Consider the following 20,703-nt stretch of genomic DNA (forward strand, 5'->3'; position numbering starts at 1 on the left):
GGGGTGATACATAGTGGAGTGGGTGGATGGAATTAACCATCCTCTGAATTCCTACCTAAGAAGAACCCTTCCCCATGGCAGGGACAACAATATATAAAAGCCACAATGTAGGTTTTTCCTATGTTGCACACAAAATTCCAACCAGTGGAAGTTCTGAATTACTTACTTAGCAAATTACATCAAATTCTCACAAAGATTTCCTAAAAGACTCAAATAAGATGACCCACTGTAATTGGAAACCTATTTAACAAAAAGGAAACGGTCTTTCATTTTGAACAGAATTCAATTACTGGGAAAACAATGTTCATCAATTTTTCTTAATTCTGATACTGGGAACAACTTTTAGAAATGATTCTGGATGAATTTACATTTTAAATGTAGAAACCTTAATGCCCTTAAGAACCCTGGGCACAATTGTAAGCATTGAAAAAGAAATTAAAAAATAAATTGCAGGGAACTATATTTGATATCTTATAATAATCTATTATGGAAAAGAATCTGAAAAAGAATATATATATATATGTATAACTGGATCACTTTAATGTACACCCGAAGTAAAAAATCACTCACAAAAATTTAAAGAATTCAGAAACATTAATAAAGAATGAGTTACTATTTAAAGAAAATGATATGAATTTTTAAGCACTGTAAAATCCAGCTGTGAAGAAGTTTCCTCTCAAGTCAGGTAGAAATGTTAACTTAATTTCAACAACTTTTATTTTAATCTAGCATATTACTAATCTATTACTAAGCATATCAACTTTAGTATTTCTTTTTAAATCTTTGAAATAGTTCAAGTAGAAAATAAGCTGTCAAACTTTACTTTTGAATTTTAACGCACTAAATTATCCTAAACAGTAAAATGCTTAAGAATCACCTAACCAAATCAGAAGTAAAGAATGAAAAGTATACTTCTGAATTTGTTAAAATACAATGAAACAATTAGAGTTGACCCTTGAACAACATGGGCTTGAAATGCACGGGTCCACTTATATGTGGATTTTTTTCAATGGCAAATACTAGAGTACTACATGATACATGGTTGGTTGAATTTATGGATGTTGAGCCCCAGACACAGAGGTCTGACTATAAAGTTACATGTGAATTTTCACCTGCACGGAGGGTGGGTGTCCCTAGCCCCCTCGTTGTTCAGGGGTCAACTGTATAATCTCAAATCCTCCATATATTTAATTCTTAACTTGACTGCAAAAATTCTGACACAGTCAAGGATACTTTACCATTATATACAAGTATAGATTTCATTTTAAGAGGTACGGAAAGAGAAATAATAAGTTGCAACATACCTGATTAGGTGGACAAACAGGAAAATCTTCAACTGGTGGAATTAAACCCTGAGCAATCAATTGTCCATAAGAGGGAGGAGCTTCTCTTCTTAACAATTCTGCTTCCACTCTGGACAACTGTGTTTCAAATGATCTTTGAGAGAAACAGGGGGATGAAAAGGATTAAAAAAAAAGGCAAGCCAAAACAGTAATTTTTAAATTATCAACAATTAAAACAATCTGAATTTTAATATACTTGTTCATTTGTAAAGCTTACTTAGCCAACATTTGATGAGTATCTATACTACCCTACACTGAGAACACAAAGATGAAGCAGACAGTTTAGTCTCATGAGGTTTTACACTAGCGGTCTGGATCACTAAGTTTTAATAAATTAGATATCCCCGTAAAAGATAAAAGTACTAGATCTTTAAACCCCTAAGAACATAGGGGCTTGAGACTTGAGGTGAAAGTATTTGAAAATTCTTAGAAGACACTTTATTCATCAAGTCCAACACATTTACTTTTCAGATAAGGAAAAGAGTGAAATGAGTCACCAAAACCCTTTCTGGAATAACTTGTTCTTAAACTCAAGACCTCTGGTCTTCATTGTACTCTTATGTTGCAATGTAGTAAAACATTTTCTGGCCATTTATACTGAACCAAAGATAAGATGCACTTGGTTATTGTGATACTGTGCATCTATTCTTAGCTGTCTGGTATGTGACTTCTTTGTTGTATCTATCATTTGTAATTCTCCTGGGACTGACGGTCATGGTCTCCACAGGAGCTTTCTAGAAGGCCTCTCTGCCATCAACTTCTCCCAGGTCCAGTCTCTCCTCTACCACACAAAAGACAGCTCTCCCTGAAGGCCACCCTTTAACGCCGAACCACTTCTTAACTGAGATCTTCGACTTTTATACCACTTTATTTTATAGCTCTTACAACATTTATATTTTTTGTCATCTAATTCTACCCAACAGTTCCTTCCTTCTAACTGTAAACTGCCCATGAGATTACTCCTACGCACTTCTCTATTCACCTGTATAATGCTTTCAACACAGAAGGTTCTCAAATATCTGGAATTGTTGAATTAATATTTATAAAAACCGAGGTTAAAGAGCAACCACCGAGAATTACAGCTTGCAAAATTCCTGTAAGACAGATTAACCTGAAAACAGGAACTGATAAATACTGATTGGCTTTTCTCACCTCATAACTCTTAGTATTTATTTGTTTTTTAATGTTCTTATTAGGTTTTTGAGTCATAGGCTTTTCATAGTCATTTTATAAATCATAAGAAGTATTTATTTCTCAACAATATAACAAAAATATATTGCTAATCTCATTAAAAAAAATGTGTTGTAAATATTTGGGCCACGCTTTTACTGTAGAGAGCATAAGCACTATAGTTTTGTCTTGATACTGACCTTCGTTCAAACATTCTCAGAGAATAAAGCTTACAAGTACATCCCAAGGCAATGAGCAGTAACAGGCCACAGATATGGCTCCCTATGACGGCTGCAGTTATGACTCGGGTAGGCACGATTACCGGGCAATTCTCCTCGTCGCTGCCATCGCCACAGTCGTCCTGAGAGTCACACACCCAGCTTTCAAACACACAACGATTGTTTTTACAATGAAAATTTCCTGGCTGGCAAAAAAAGCAGTGTTTTTCATCGGAGCCATTTGGGCAATGATTCTGGTAGTTGCAGCGATCAGAACGAGGGTAACAGACGCCGTTCCGGGAACATGGGAACTCTTCCTTTTGGCACATGGTACAATCGATTTCATCCCTTCCGTTTGGGCAATGCCAATACCCATCACAGCGCTGCTGCGCCGTATAACACCCCCAGTTCCCTCCGCAGGGTATTTCCCATGGCAAACAGAAGCCGTCTACTTGGTAAGTAGCATTAAATCCCCTGGCAGCGTTGACTTTATCGGCACAGAAATGTACCCTTATCTGTCCAGAAGAAGACACGACAGTGAGAGGCGCATGAGAATCAAAAGCAGTTAACACACGCAAAAGCTTGTGTGGAGTCTCCTCTAATCCATCGTATATTTTGACATAATCACCATAACCAGTACCATCAAGTTTAAAGTCAGTGAAGCGTAAGATGACTTTGCGATGATCACCAGTGTCTATTAACCAGGTGCAATTGCTTCCAGGAGGATAAAAGTCTGGATAATTGGGAGAATTAAAAGTACCATAAAAATATTTTAACCACTGCCCGCAAGTTGGCACATCACACTCTATCTCATCTCCAAGGTCAAGGCAGTCAATGTTCCCATCACATTTTAAAGATTCGGGGAGGCAAGTGTAAACTTTGGTAAACCGAGATAGACACTGGAACTGGTTGTAAGCACAGGGTTGGAAAGCGGCCGATGTTGGAGGATTCACTTCTTTGGCACAGATCTCTTCATCAGAACTATCTCCACATTCGTCCATGTTATTGCATTTCCAGGCTGCTGGTATACACTTTCCATTACCACAACGAATCTGGTCAGAAGCACAGTTTGGTTCCTCAGATTTCCCTGGGAGGACATTGGGAGGAGGGAGATGGAGAGATAAGGAGGGAAAAACATACTCTTTAAAGGGTATGTAACAGCAAGTGGCATTTTTATCATAAATGTTGATTAGCCCAAATGATAGTTGGGCTTGATCAAAAATAGGTTAAACTCTAATGACAAATTAATATTGGCTTACTGATTACTCAACAATTTATTAAACACTTATGATTTGTTCCATGAAGATCTCTACAGCTGATCTAAAGAGAAAAGACCAATCCTGTTTTTGCAGAAGCTATTTTACTGCAGAACATTTAGTAAAGTGATGTAAGATATATAAGTTAGTAGGATGTATTGCCTAAGAATTTCAAATACTCTATTGTATAAACATTTTGCAATGAAGAAAAACTCCTCTATAATAATCACCTTTTCAAATCCAGTTTTAATATTCTTTTTGAGTTGTTTATATATATTATATATACATATATATATATATATATATATATATATATATACACATACACACAATATTTTGCTTTGTGTATCATAGCATATTTTGCAAGCCCATTATTTAGACTCAAATTTTTGCTAAGATTATCATAAGTTAACTTTATTCTATTTCTAACATTTCATGTAACCACAACATGGTACTTCCATTTTATAATTTCTATTGTTTTAATACAACTGCAAAATATTTTATGAATCTGAGCTAAAGGTATAAATTTACTCAACAAAACAGTAGGGGGAAGAAGAGAGAAAAGAATTGAAATGTTTATAGAATTCTGATTATCTTAGTGGACTACCTTAAATATATAACAATAATGAGGTAGGGAAAGAAAACCAAACATTAGATTCCTACAGTCCACACTGATGATGTCGGCCAATGCTTACCTCTCCATTAACAACTTTTATTTACTGGCAAATAGGTGACAGAAAATGTGCTTCAGCACCTAAGTAAATATTACAAAGACTGTGCTTTTAATAAAAAAGAGAAAAAGCAGCATATGTTGCTAAAGGAGACCATGTAATTTCAGAAAGTGTAAAATGATTTTCAGCAAAAATTTACATAACTCTAATGCTCTGAGTTCTTCATATTTGTATGATCTGCTCACTCTTTTTGGATATAGTTTAAGAATTAGCATAAGAAGACTTCTGATACTACAAACTACGAAAGTGAAATTGATTGTCTTTTCTTTGAAGGTGTAAAGACAAGGGTAATGCACACACAAAAATACATTCTGAAGTAACTTGCAGGATACTGGTAAACACTTGAGGGGAAAAAGTTCCTTTTAAAATAAACGTATTCAAAATATTTAAAAAGAAAACTGACCTTAGTTTGTAAAATTAATCATTTTATTAGGATTATACAAAATGCCTTTTGGAGACCCGGATCTACGGCACCTGAACCTTTAGCCTCTAATTTCTCAATCTCAGCTGCCTTGAGGATTGAGTCACAATTAAATGGACCTTGTTTAGAAGGCGAGTCCCAAAGTGACTGAGCAGTAAATACTATAGAATTCTGTTCCATATCTTTCTTCTTATTTAAAAACACACCTGAAAAGTATGCCAGTCTGAAACCCTTCCTAGAGATACTGTCATCGGAATGGAACCTGATCCAGACGTGGTCTTGTGAAGAAATATATGGTGGTGGGATTGTAGAACCACAGGCTCTGTAGCTTTCAATATTCTTGTATGTTTCTATCGTCAACCAGTCCAAACTGCATCTTCTGGACCCTTGAATATCAAAATCCTGAAAACTACAAATAAAAAGTCAGAAAAGGCTACTGAAAAGGAAATTTTGGAAAAAAATTTCAATAATACAAAGTAACTGAGGACTTTATTATAAGCCTCCATATATTCACTGATTATCCTGGCTCTTCTAGGCCCACGACTATATCATCAGCAAATAATAATACTGCTTCTGTGTTCCTAACATTTACATCTCTTTCCCAGATTCCAGAACAATACCTCTTCATAAGTAACACGAAATTCCAAAAAAACGCTAAAAAACAGGAGACAGTTGGCACGATGTTTCTTTTTCTTCTCCCTGTGTGTGTTTAGGAAGGACCACTTCTAATTCTTAGCACCCTAAATTGTTCTCTGTTTGAACCACTCCATAATTCGATGAACTGAAAGACATAGAGGAAGTCTGCCTTCTCTAGATTAGACTGGTTCATCTGCTTGCTTAATGAGTTTACAGCTTACATTTTCAGGAGAGCAAATAGCAAACCTGAGCCAAGTAAAAAAGTTAAAAATGAACAAACAAAAAACTTCTTCAGTGAAAAGTCCCTGAGTTTGGGAATACTTTTCTACATAAATGATTTATAACCAAACGTTATCTTGTGGTTCATAAAATATGGGCATGAATAAAGGGCAGAAAAGTCAAATAAGAAGCACATACAAAATTAGCCAGTGCTATGAAAAAAGAAAAAACAAAATAGCATTTTCTACTAACATGTCTCACCGAAAAGTGAGATTCCTGCCTTAAGCCAAGTGATGATAAAGTTAATTATCCAAGGATTATTGTACCAGGATATTTCCTCTTTAAATATTCTGGGGGCTTCCCTGGTGGCGCAGTGGTTGAGAATCTGCCTGCCAATGCAGGGGACACGGGTTCGAGCCCTGGTCTGGGAAGATCCCACATGCCAAGGAGCAACTGGGCCCGAGAGCCACAATTACTGAGCCTGCGCGTCTGGAGCCTGTGCTCCGCAACAAGAGAGGCCACGATAGTGAGAGGCCTACGCACCGCGATGAAGAGTGGCCCCCGCTTGCCACAACTAGAGAAAGCCCTCGCGCAGAAATGAAGACCCAACACAGTCATAAATAAATAAATAAACAAATCCTTTAAATATTCTGAGTAACTATAACAAAGGCTGACAATTTGACTGCTTCCAGTTTTTCACTATTATGAACAATGCTGGAATCCTTATACATGTTCTCTCCACACACACATAAGCAAGTATTTCTCTAGGACAAATTTTTCTAGAAGTAGAATTGCTAGGTCAAAAGACACAATTCCACTTTAAATTTGATAGCAACACTGAGAAAAATGTTTATACCAACTCACAATTCCACCAAGTGCATATGAAAAAGCACCTTATACCCCACAACTCTGGCAAAATGCAACATTTTATTTCTAAAGATTTGTTGCCAGTTAGGTGGATAAAAGAGATTTATCATTGTTCTAGTTTGCATTTCCTTATTTACTGAAATTGAAACACTTTTTCCTATGTTTATTAGCTATTTCTATTTCTTTTTCTGTGAATCACCTTGTTATATCCTTCGTACCTTACAATTTGTTCTTATTTAAGAGCTCTTTATATAGTATAAACGTGTATCTATTTGGGGCATGTATGTTATGCAAGATATATGTAGATCCACTCAAACCCTCATTCTCTCCAATAGTTGGTGCTGTCAGTCTTTCTTAATGGTATCTTTTACTGAGAAGTTTTTTTTTTTTTTTTAAGTATAGTTGACTTACAATATTATATTAGTTTCAGGTGTACAACACACTGATTCGATGTTTTTACAGCTTATACACCATATAAAGTTATTATTGCATATTGGCTATATTCCCCTGTGCTGCACATTACATCCTTGTAACTTATTTATTTTATACATAGTAGTCTGTACCTCTTAATACCCCTCACCTATCTTGTCCCTCTCCTTGATCTCTGTATCTGTGAGTCTGTTTCTGTTTTGTTATGTTCGTTAATGTGTTTTATTTTTCAGATTCCATATAAACTGAAAACATACAGTATTTGTCTTTCTCTGTCTGACTTATTTCACTAAGCGTAACACCCTGTAGGGCCATCCATGTTGTTGCAAATGGCAAAGTTTCACTCTTCTTTTATAGCTGAGAAATATTCCATTATATCACATCTTCTTTATCCACTTATCTGTTGATGGATACTTAGGTTGCTTCCATGTCTTGGCTACTATAAGTAATGCTGCTATGAACACTGGGATGCATATATCTTTTCAAATTTTTTTTTTCATTTTCTTTGGATATGAAGAGTGGAACTGCTGGATCATCTGGTAATTCTATTTTTAATTTTTTGAGGAACTGCGTACTGCTTTCCATAGTGGCTGTGCTGAATGGGAGAAGATATTTACAAATGATATGTCCAATAAGGGGTTAATAATCCAAAATATACAAAGAACTCATACAACTCAATATCAAAAAAAACAAACATCCCAATTAAAATATGCACAGAGGATCTGAACACACATTTTTCCAAAGAAGACACACAGATGCCAATAGGCACATGAAAAGATGCTCAACATTGCTAATCATCAGGGAAATACAACTCAAAACCACAATGAGATATCACCTCACATCTGTCAGAATGGTTACTATCAAAGCCATGTTGGCAAGGATGTGGAGAAAAGGGAACCTTTGTGCACTGTTGGTGGAGACGTAAACTGGTGTAGCCACTATGGAAAACAGTACAGAGATTCCTCAAAAAATTAAAAATAGAACTACCATATGATCCAGCAATTCCACTCCTAGGTATTTACTGGAAGAAAAAAACACTAATTAGAAAACATATATGCACCCCAATTTTCATTGCAGCATTGTTTACAACAGACAAAATATGGAAGTAATCAAAGTGTCCTTTAATATACTTTTTTTTTTTTCACACACACACACTGTATTTTATTTTTACAAGAGATAAATAGACTGACACCAAGCATTGTACATGGATGACCACAACAAAAGCAACAATGATTGCAATTACCAAACATGAAACACACTCATACTATGTCATAATATTGACATTCAGTCCAGTAATCCTCCACTGTAACAGCTCCTTTACTTTGCAGTGAAAATTGATTTGTATATTCTTTGCCTCTGTGTCCTTGTGGGATTTTTTTCTTTTTTTAAATTCAGACAGAAAGTCTCAAAAATTATACTCATCCTCATCAGTTCACTCAGTCCCATGTAATTAATTTTTTTTTTATCTTGATCTTTTGTTAGCACTTTTATGAGTTCATCAGTTTTTCATTAGAGTTCTGAAAATGCTTATTCATTCAGTTCAGCAGTACAGTCAGTTACCAGAAACCTGTACTTGTCAGAGTCTTTTCCATGAATTTCTTGAAGATGAAACCCTTTTATAGGAACATATTTGCAAAATCATCAGAGTACACCCAGAACTGTCTGTAAATGACAAAAGACTTAAAAATGACCACGGTTAAAGATTTGATGAAAGTTCATAATAATGCAGTTGACAAGAAAATTAGTTATTTCTGAGATATACATTTTAAAGTAATAACTAGGATTATTACTTATAACATTATACCAGAACATATAAGATTTTTAGAAATTTCATGTAATGTCTGAAACATTTATATTAACATATTTCCATACAAATACAAATATAAAATTTTTAGAAATTTCATGTAATGTCTGAAACATTTATATTAACATATTTCCATACATATTTCCATACAAATACAAATTTAAGATTTTTAGAAATTTCATGTAATGTCTGAAACATTTATATTAACATATTTCCATACAAATAACCCAATGAAAGTTTAGTATTAGTTGTTTTGTTTGTTTTTTTATACTGCAGGTTCTTATTAGGCATCAATTTTATACACATCAGTGGATACATGTCAATCCCAATCGCCCAATTCAGCACACCACCATCCCCACCTCACCGCAGTTTCCCCCCCTTGGTGTCCATATGTCCATTCTCTACATCTGTGTCTCAACTTCTGCCCTGCAAACTGGCTCATCTGTACCATTTTTCTAGGTTCCACATACATGCATTAATATACGATATTTGTTTTTCTCTTTCTGACTTACTTCACTCTGTATGACAGTCTCTAGATCCATCCACGTCTCAACAAATGACTCAATTTCGTTCCTTTTTATGGCTGAGTAATATTCCATTGTATATATGTACCACTTCTTCTTTATCCATTCGTCTGTTGATGGGCATTTAGGGTGCTTCCATGACCTGGCTATTGTAAATAGTGCTGCAATGAACATTCGGGTGCATGTGTCTTTTTGAATTACAGTTTTCTCTGGGTATATGCCCAGTAGTGGGATTGCTGGGTCATATGGTAATTCCATTTTTAGTTTTATAAGGAACCTCCATATTGTTCTCCATAGTGGCTGTATCAATTTACATTCCCACCAACAGTGCAAGAGGGTTCCCTTTTCTCCACACCCTCTCCAGCATTTGTTGTTTGTAGATTTTCTGATGATGTCCATTCTAACAGGAGTGAGGTGATACCTCATTGTAGTTTTGATTTGCATTTCTCTAATAATTAGTGATGTTGAGCATCTTTTCATGTGCTTCGTGGCCGTCTGTATGTCTTCTTTGGAGAAATGTCTATTTAGGTCTTCTGTCCATTTTTGGATTGGGGTGTTTGTTTCTTTGATATTGAGCTGAATGAGCTGTTTATATATTTTGGAGATTAATCCTTTGTCCGTTGATTTGTTTGCAAATATTTTCTCCCATTCTGAGGGTTGTCTTTTCGTCTTGTTTATGGTTTCCTTTGCTGTGCAAAAGCTTTGAAGTTTCATTAGGTCCCACTTGTTTATTTTTGTTTTTATTTCCAATACTCTAGGAGGTGGATCAAAAAAGATCTTGCTGTGATTTATGTCAAAGAGTGTTCGTCCTATGTTTTGCTCTAAGAGTTTTATAGTGTCCAGTCTTATATTTAGGTCTTTAATCCATTTTGAGTTTATTTTTGTGTATGGTGTTAGGGAGTATTCTAATTTCATTCTTTTACATGTAGCTGTCCAGTTTTCCCAGCACCACTTATTGAAGAGACTGTCTTTTCTCCATTGTATATCTTTGCCTCCTTTGTCATAGATTAGTTGACCATAGGTGCGTGGGTTAATCTCTGGGCTTTCTATCTTGTTCCATTGATCTATGTTTCTGTTTTTGTGCCAGTACCATATTGTCTTGATTACTGTAGCTTTGTAGTATAGTCTGAAGTCAGGGAGTCTGATTCCTCCAGTTCCATTTTTTTGCCTCAAGACTGCTTTGGCTATTCGGGGTCTTTTGTGTCTCCATACAAATTTTAAGATGATTTGTTCTAGCTCCGTAAAAAATGCCATTGGTAATTTGATAGGGATTGCATTGAATCTGTAGATTGCTTTGGGTAGTATACTCATTTTCACAATGTTGATTCTTCCAATCCAAGAACATGGTATATCTCTCCATCTGTTGGTATCATCTTTAATTTCTTTCATCAGTGTCTTATAGTTTTCTGCATACAGGTCTTTTGTCTCCCTAGGTAGGTTTATTCCTAGGTATTTTATTCTTTTTGTTGCAGTGGTAAATGGGAGTGTTTCCATAATTTCTCTTTCAGATTTTTCATCATTAGTGTATAGGAATGCAAGAGATTTCTGTGCATTCTTTTGGTATCCTGCAACTTTACCATATTCATTAATTAGCTCTAGCAGTTTTCTGGTGGCAGTTTTAGGATTCTCTATGTATAGTATCATGTCATCCGCAAACAGTGACAGTTTTACTTCTTCTTTTCCAATTTGTATTCCTTTTATTTCTTTTTCTTCTCTGATTGCCGGGGCTAGGACTTCCAGAACTATGTTGAATAATAGTGGTGAGAGTGGACATCCTTGCCTCGTTCCTGATCTTAGAGGAAATGCTTTCAGTTTTTCATCACTGAGAATGATGTTTGCTGTGGGTTTGTCATATATGGCCTTTATTATGTTGAGGTAGGTTCCCTCTATGCCCACTTTCTGGAGAGTTTTTATCAGAAATGGGTGTTGAATTTTGTCAAAAGCTTTTTCTGCATCTATTGAGATGATCATATGGTTTTTATTCTTCAATTTGTTAATATGGTGTATCACATTGATTGATTTGCGTATATTGAAGAATCCTTGCATCCCTGGGATAAATCCCACTTGATCGTGGTGTATGATCCTTTTAATGTGTTGTTGGATTCTGTTTGCTAGTATTTTGTTGAGGATTTTTGCATCTATATTCATCAGTGATATTGGTCTGTAATTTTCTTTTTTTGTAGTGACTTTGTCTGGTTTTGGTATCAGGGTGATGGTGGCCTCATAGAATGAGTTTGGGAGTGTTCCTTCCTCTGCGATTTTTTGGAAGAGTTTGAGAAGGATAGGTGTTAGCTCTTCTCTAAATGTTTGATAGAATTCACCTGTGAAGCCATCTGGTCCTGGACTTTTGTTTGTTGGAAGATTTTTAATCACAGTTTCAATTTCATTACTTGTGATTGGTCTGTTCATATTTTCTGTTTCTTCCTGGTTCAGTCTTGGAAGGTTATACCTTTCTAAAAATGTGTCCATTTCTTCCAGGTTGTCCATTTTATTGGCGTAAAGTTGCTTGTAGTAGTCTCTTAGGATGCTTTGTATTTCTGCGGTGTCTGTTGTAACTTCTCCTTTTTCATTTCTGATTTTATTGATTTGAGTCCTCTCCCTCTTTTTCTTGATGAGTCTGGCTAATGGCTTATCAATTTTGTTTATCTTCTCAAAGAACCAACTTTTAGTTTTATTGATCTTTGCTATTGTTTTCTTTGTTTCTATTTCATTTATTTCTGCTCTGATCTTTATGATTTCTTTCCTTCTGCTAACTTTGGGTTTTGTTTGTTCTTCTTTCTCTAGTTTCCTTAGGTGTAAGGTTAGATTGTTTACTTGAGATTTTTCTTGTTTCTTGAGATAGGCTTGTATAGCTATAAACTTCCCTCTTAGAACTGCTTTTGCTGCATCCCATAGGTTTTGGGTCGTCGTGTTTTCATTGTCATTTGTCTCTAGGTATTTTTTGATTTCCTCTCTGATTTCTTCAGTAATCTCTTGGTTATTTAGTAACGTATTGTTTAGCCTCCATGTGTTTGTCTCTTTTACGTTTTTTTCCCTGTAATTCATTTCTAATCTCATAGCGTTGTGATCCGAAAAGATGCTTGATATGATTTCAATTTTCTTAAATTTACTGAGGCTTGATTTGTGACCCAAGATGTGATCTATCCTGGAGAATGTTCGGTGCGCACTTGAGAGGAACGTGTAATCTGCTGTTTTTGGATGGAATGTCCTATATATATCAATTAAATCTAACTGGTCTATTCTGTCATTTAAAGCTTCTGTTTCCTTATTCATTTTCATTTTGGATGATCTGTCCATTGGTGTAAGTGAGGTGTTAAAGTCCCCCACTATTATTGTGTTACTGTCGATTTCCTCTTTTATAGCTGTTAGCAGTTGCCTTATGTATTGAGGTGTTCCTATGTTGGGTGCATATATATTTATAATTTTTATATCTTCTTCTTGGATTGATCCCTTGATCATTATGTAGTGTCCTTCCTTGTCTCTTGTAACATTCTTTATTTTAAAGTCTATTTTATCTGATATGAGTATAGCTACTCCAGCTTTCTTTTGATTTCCATTTGCATGGAATATCTTTTTCCATCCCCTCACTTTCAGTCTGTATGTGTCCCTAGGTCTAAAGCGGGTCTCTTGTAGACAGCATATATATGGGTCTTGTTTTTGTATCCATTCAGCCAGTCTATGTCTTTTGGTTGGGGCATTTAATCCATTCACGTTTAAGGTAATTATCGATATGTATGTTCCTATGACCATTTTCTTAATTGTTTTGGGTTTGTTTTTGTAGGTCCTTTTCTTCTCTTGTGCTTCCCACTTAGAGAAGTTCCTTTAGCATTTGTTGTAGAGCTGGTTTGGTGGTGCTGAATTCTCGTAGCTTTTGCTTGTCTGTAAAGCTTTTGATTTCTCCATCAAATCTAAGTGAGACCCTTGCCGGGTAGAGTAATCTTGGTTGTAGGTTCTTCCCTTTCATCACTTTAAGTATATCATGCCACTCCCTTCTGGCTTGTAGAGTTTCTGCTGAGAAATCAGCTGTTAACCTTATGGGAGTTCCCTTGTAGGTTATTTGTCGTTTTTCCCTTGCTGCTTTCAATAATTTTTCTTTGTCTTTAATTTTTGCCACTTTGATTACTATGTGTCTCGGCGTGTTTCTCCTTGGGTTTATCCTGTATGGGACTCTCTGCGCTTCCTGGACTTGGGTGGCTATTTCCTTTCCCATGTTAGGGAAGTTTTCGACTATAATCTCTTCAAATATTTTCTCTGGTCCTTTCTCTCTCTCTTCTCCTTCTGGGACCCCTATAATGCGAATGTTGTTGCGTTTAATGTTGTCCCAGAGGACTCTTAGGCTGTCTTCATTTCTTTTCATTCTTTTTTCTTTATTCTGTTCCGCAGCAGTGAATTCCACCATTCTGTCTTCCAGGTCACTTATCCGTTCTTCTGCCTCAGTTATTCTGCTATTGATTCCTTCTAGTGTAGTTTTCATTTCAGTTATTGTATTGGTCATCTCTGTTTGTTTGTTCTTTAATTCTTCTAGGTCTTTGTTAATCATTTCTTGCATCTTCTCAATCTTTGCCTCCATTCTTATTCCGAGGTCCTGGATCATCTTCACTCTCATTATTCTGAATTCTTTTTCTGGAAGGTTGCCTATCTCCACTTCATTTAGTTGTTTTTCTGGGGTTTTTTCTTGTTCCTTCATCTGGTACATAGCCCTCTGCCTTTTCAACTTGTCTATCTTTCTGTAACTGTGGCTTTTGGTCCACAGGCTGCAGGATTGTAGTTTTTCTTGCTTCTGCTGTCTGCCCTCTGGTGGTTGAGCCCCAATTCCTCCCTCTTTAAACATAAAGTGATTGGACTTAAAGCAGTGCTTAAAGTTTACTGGTACTATAATCCTTGTTCAAAATTGCTCCGTGGCATAAGCCACAATGCAGTGAATTGTTGACACCTCCAAATCCCAGGGAGGCCCCTGAGTGCTCTCTCAGGAGGAAATTGAGGTCAGGTGTATCTGATGGCCTGTGTGCTCTCTGTGCTCCTGGTGATATGTGGGGGCTTTCAGGTGAGTGCAGTGGGTAGACTCATGGACTCTTAGTCTTGGCTGGGGGAGACAGCACTGGCGGGTTTATGTTTCCACATTTGCCTCCTTTTGTGTTGCCTTTCTCCCAGTTGCATTTAGCCTGATGAGAGGGAAGGAGGAGATGTCGGTAGCTGGGCAGGTGGTTCTCCAGGAGCAAATGTCAGGGATGGTTGTGTGGGCAAGATCCCTAGGCCCCATCCTGGCAATCTTGCTGTGCACTGAGCAGTCCAGATGAATCGGGTCCTTGACCAGAAGTCCATGAAACTTTTGGCAATCTGGGCAAAATTTGGGATCTGAGGATGGGCTCAGAAATTTCAGCAAGGATTTGGCGGTATCTTACCCTCGGGCTGTTTAAGAGCCCCTGGTTTTGAATGGCATGAAGCACCAGAGAGCCTTTGATCACATTCTATACAGCTGTCCTGTGTGTGGCCCTCCAGCAGCAAACCTTCTCTGCTGTGACCTCAGGGCAGGCCCCATCCACCCCGCCCCGAGGCTCCTGCCCTGTGAAACATGAGGGTGTAACGCAGGCTGCTTGTCAGTGCTTGGCTCCTGGCTTGCCTGACGCAAAGGATGGAGCATCTGTTCACCTTGTGCTGGTGCCCTTCCCAGAATCAATGGGCTCACAGCCCAGACATTTATGCTGAGTCTGGGGGCAGCTGTGCCCTGAGAAGCCATGTCTTGTCACTTGGCCCAGGGAGCACCTCCTCAACGGACCACACTTATCATACGGGCCTCCTGCTCCTGTGCCCTCTTGTTTTGTTCGGAGGCAGGTGGTTGTGATGGCCAGTACTGTGGGGTCTTGTGATCTCAGAGCAGACACTGGAGGCTGACTGACCCCACAGAGGTGGACAAGGATGTGGGCTCAGGCGATGGGTCCTTTCTTGGGTTTCTGCCTCTCCTCCCTGACTCCTGACCCTTGCTCTCAAAAGCTCACCTTTCTGTTGTAGTTGCCTCACCAGGGGGCAGTGACGGGCTTTGCCCTGCTGAACTATACCCTCGGGGTAGGTGGCCACAGCCTGGCTTGTCACACACTGGGGAAATCCTACACTGGGGAAGTCAGGATTGTGCCTTGCTGGGCTTGGAACCCAGGTAGAAAGGTAGATGGTGTGGGTCTGAGGGACTGATGCCCCAGCCCCAGGGCAGGTGACTTCTCCTGGGAGAGGTTGCTCATGGCCCCCTTTGGCCCCTCGACCCTGCAGAGGTGCTGATACACGCCCCCTGCAGGCCACAGCCTCTGTGCATAGGATCTGCCCCAGTATCACATGAGAAGCCGGGGCCAGGAGCCTCGCTCTCTCTGAGAGCAGCTGGTCATCCCACACTGAGGGGTGTCTTCTCGGACACAGGGCACATAGCTGACCTGCAACTGACATATGGACTCTTCCCTGGGCTTTACCCCTGAATTTACCTCCATTCTTGTCTCCTGTCTCATGGCCCCTGCCTTTTCCCCCAGACACCAGAGATCTCCAGGCTTGGGTGGAGTATGGCATGTTGTCAAGCTCAGTGGTGTCCACCTCACCAGCCCACTGGAATCAAGCCCCAGGGAGCCTTTGAGAGAACAAGACCAAGGAGTTTAAGAAGACTACGGTTAATGTTAAGGAGCAGAGATTGTAAGATGAGGAATTTCACTAGTGTTTTTCAATCCGTAAGAAGAAGGAAATAGAAATTGCAGAATTGAAACTTGCACAGACATCAAGAAATAATAGTTTACAGGTCTCAAGAAATAATAGTTTAACAAATGCCCCATTCACAGAATCAAGGAAATGAGCACCATCCACAGGGTGTGCAAAGGAGGTGCCTAATCCCAGGAGCAGCATGGCCACGGCTCGTCTGAGAGCGAGGCATGTGCTGGGCAAGCTTTTGTATGTAATGTTCACCAAAGGGAACCTTGTCCAGTGATACCAGGGAAAGGCTCTCATGGTGAAGGCCCACTCATCTCCACCACCCTCAACTTGAATCAAAGTATTGGCTGAAGAAACAGACTTGACAGAGACTTTGGCCACCTGGCCTGGGTTCTCCCTACAAAATGTCATGTTCCTCCAAGAACAGGGCAAGGAGTCACAGTTGTCCGAATCACAGACGGCATATCTTAACGGTACAGCTATTACAAATTTGCACCTTTGTTTGAAGGGAATTGTTAAGTGGTGGGTAGGGAGTGATGTGTTCCAGGGAGGATTTGGGCCCTCTGGCTTGCAGGTGACTCTCTTATCAGACAGGGCAATTCTGCCAATAACTCATCACTGCCTTCATTCCTCAGGTGGTAGGGATACAAAGGGATTAAAAGGGGTGCGGGCAGAGGACAGCCCTCACTGACAGCACAGAGCCATCACCTACTGTCTCCTCAACTCCTCTGCCCATATAGCCACCGAGGGTGCCAGCTTCTTGCGTTCACAGCAGCTGTTGATAGCACACCATCATCCAAGGAGTTCTTGAGCACCAACTTTGCACTACTCAGCAGCATAATGAAGAAATCAAGGATGGTCCATGGAAATAGCTAAGGGTCTTGTTTTAGGGCAAACGAGCTTATTCTGCAATATGTGCTTCTTAGTTAATTGGGGTTCGAATGTCCTTTCTTGTATGAAATGATGTTGATAATGTTTGAAAAATAAAAGGTTGGCCACCCCATGAGAAACTATGTTTTTATCTGAGTGGGGTTGGGGAGCAAGAGGGAGTAATGAAAATTTTGGTTGTTGAAGTAGTGACAGGGCAGGGCTAACTTGTTCAAGACTGCCTCCCTGCATGAAGGCCGGCCTTCCTCAAGACTTCATGGACACTACCCATAGCCAGGGTTTACGGCTGTCATAGCTGGTGACTCAGCCATGGGCCTACTGAGCAATACAGCTGCAACCGCAGCTTGGCTCAGCCCTGACCAGCAGCAGAGAGGCTGGGCCTCCCTCAGCCTGACTGCTCGTTCCATGGAGAGGGACTGGACCTGGGTCCTGTGTGTCCCAGTGCTGGTCCTAGTTCCTGCCCACACGGGACCTGGGCTTCCCTGATTCTGCAATATAAACACCAGAGCCCAAAGTTTGGGTCCCTCTCCTGGACCCTGGATCCCTACTGGATCCCTGTGTGCTGGCCCAGAACAAAGTGTGCAGTGGGGACCCACAAACTCCCCACTATTCCTGTGACTGTGAACTGCCCCTGATAAACATGGCTCCAGCAGCCAGGGTTACATATTTTTAGGGAACTCTCTCATGGTTACAAGTGCAAAAGACTGAGAACTACTATGTAAAACTAATATTTGAAAACTTCACTCCAGTGATATTTGAAGAACCTCTATAAAATAACTAAACAAACATAATCGCATTTTATTCCACTGTGTCCACAGTCTAAGCTTTAAATTGTATAAAAATGAGAACGAGAAGTAGAATGCCTCCAAACATTTGGAAATTAAGATGCACACTTCTAAATAATCCATGGTTAAAGAGGAATTTCAAGGAAAAATTTTAAGATAAATAGAACTGAGTGAAAATGAAAATACAACACATAAAATGTGGAAGGATCCAGAGAAAACATTATTAAGAGGGAAACGAATGGCACTAAATGCTTATAATAGAAAAGAGGGAAGGTCTCAGATCAATAATCTAAGCTTTCACACATGGAAACGGGAAAAAAATTGCACAATAAAATCAACACATGAAGAAGGAAGCAAATAACAATACACTCTGATCAACTGGAGTCTATTCTCAGAACACAAGCTTGGTTTACTATTCAAAAATCATCAGCGTAATTTGCCATATTAATAGACTGAAGAAGAAACTCTACATGGCCACATCAATTAATGAAGAAAAAGCATTTGATGAACTTCAACACACATTCATGTCAGAAACTCTCAGGAATAGAAGGGCTCTACTTCAACCCAGTAAAGAATATCTACAAAAAACCGACAGTGAACATCATACTTAATGGTGAGAGAATGAATGTTTTCCTCCTAAATTCAAAAGAAGGCCAGAATGTCCTCTTTCATCTCTCCTTTTCAACTTAGTACTGTAGGTACTAGCCAGTGCAGCATGGCAAGAAAAAGAAAGAAAGACACACAGATTAGAAAGGAAGAAATATTACTGTCCATACTCATGGATAGCATGACTGTCTGCATAGAAAATCCCAGGAAATCTCTAAGAAGCAATTAATAAGTGGCAATTACTTTAACAAAGGCTCAGGATACAAGATCAACACAAAAACATTAGTCATATTTCCAAATATTAACAATGAACAACTGGAAACCAAAACTAAAAACACAATGCCGGGGCTTCCCTGGTGGCGCAGTGGTTGAGAATCTGCCTGCCAATGCAGGGGACACGGGTTTGAGCCCTGGTCTGGGAAGATCCCACATGCCGTGGAGCGACTAGGCCCGTGAGCCACAACTACTGAGCCTGTGCGTCTGGAGCCTGTGCTCTGCAACAAGAGAGGCCGCGACAGTGAGAGGCCCGCGCACCGCGATGAAGAATGGCCCCCACTCGCCACAACTAGAGAAAGCCCTCGCACAGAAACGAAGACCCAACACAGACAAAAAGAAAAAAAGAAAAATTAAAAAAAAAAAAACAACACAATGCTATACACAATGCTTCCAAAACATGAAATATTTGATTATAAATATTTTAATAGAGGATCTGTATGATACAACCAAACAAGACCTAAATCAATGGAGAGACATATCGCATTCATGGATTGGAAGACTCAACATAATAAAAGGTCAACTTCCAACAGAATTTTTTTGTCAACATGGACAAGCTTATTCTAAAATGTATGAACAAAAGGTAAAGGCAAAGGAACCAGAATAAGTAAAACAATTTTGAGAAAGCAGAATATAGTTAGAGGATATTAAGACCTACTGTAAAGCTATAAGTAAGACAGTGTGGTATTGGTGGAAGGATAGATACATGGTTCAATGAATAGGATAGAGAATACAGAAATAGACACATGCCAATACAACAAACTGTTTTTTTTTACATAAGTTAAAAAGCGATATAAAAAGCAAAATCTCTAGTCCTTATAATAACCCTAAAAGGAACACAAATCTGTTAAATGACTAAGCAAGACCATACAGTTAGTGGCAGCACCAGAAGCAGAACACAGGTCTACCTACTCTTGCTATGACTGAGCCTCTTCTTCTACATCTCCTAAATGTCACTCTGAGTTGAAGAGGGGAAAGAAATGGGAGACCACCGTGATGCCACATCCCTGTGCTTTAACAAGTATGTTTCCTTTATATACTGGACCATCTATTTCAGATTTTATTTGAAGCAAGTTTTGGCTCGCTTCAGTATGTATTTCATGTTCTATTTATTACCCTCTTTCATTCATGGCAGACAGGCTCTAGAGGTCCTGAGAATGTCTGAAACAAAGAATGCTATAAAACACCTTAGTAACTCTCGAAAATGCTAAGTGGACCCTGAATCAAAACTTCAAGTTTCAGAGAACTTACAGTCACTAATGATCTGCAAAACAAACAAATAAACAAACAAACAACCCCACACCCTAGCAACTCTCAACCTTGGATCAAACTACAATATGTTGGAAGAGGTATTACTGAAAAGAGCTTGAAAGGGCAGCCTAAAAGGCAGAGGGTACAGAACATGGGCCATGTCCCTGTAAAGGGGACATGGTTCATAATATTGTGAATCAAGGGGCTGGTTCACAATACTGGTTATGATGTTCAAAACTGTCAATCAAAGAGAGGTGCATTATTATATATCTGCTTGTTGCTATTGCTTTTCTGATTAGAAGATACAGAGTCACTTTAGGTAACTTCCATTTAATTTAATATTTATTTTCATTTTATATCCAGGTCACATTTTCTACATTAAAATATAATCATGCTGACTCCCCCCACCCCCTACACCCTCAGAGAAAAAAAGTGAAGAACTTTACACAACTTGAAAGAAAGATGGAATGCACAGAGAAGTTGCTACTGCACCCAAGTAACAAAGAACACAGAGAGACCAAACAGTAGACATGTCAGAAGTGCACAGAAGACAGCTCAGGGCGCGCAGCAGGAAGGAGGAGGAATTAAAAGACTAAAGCTT

At 38.7% G+C, this 20,703-nt stretch overlaps 2 protein-coding genes across 2 annotated transcripts in view; both read right to left on the reverse strand.

The window, feature by feature from the left end:
- LOC309664471 (contactin-associated protein-like 2) overlaps positions 1-20,703 on the reverse strand; it is a 189,962-nt gene that overhangs the window by 18,192 nt on the left and 151,067 nt on the right. The window lies entirely within an intron of this gene.
- Positions 1-20,703, reverse strand: part of LOC309664385 (low-density lipoprotein receptor-related protein 12-like) — a 70,299-nt gene that overhangs the window by 4,171 nt on the left and 45,425 nt on the right. Inside the window, exons 2-4 of the mRNA XM_082469656.1 lie at positions 5,346-5,548; positions 2,714-3,818; positions 1,305-1,437 (exon numbers count right to left, since the gene is read on the reverse strand). Of these exons, the coding sequence (XP_082325782.1) occupies positions 1,305-1,437; positions 2,714-3,818; positions 5,346-5,548 (1,441 nt within the window). The remainder of the gene's footprint in view (positions 1-1,304; positions 1,438-2,713; positions 3,819-5,345; positions 5,549-20,703) is intronic.

This window comes from Balaenoptera physalus (assembly GCF_965194825.1).
Source record: "Balaenoptera physalus genome assembly, chromosome: 7".
Lineage (NCBI taxonomy): Eukaryota > Metazoa > Chordata > Mammalia > Artiodactyla > Balaenopteridae > Balaenoptera > Balaenoptera physalus.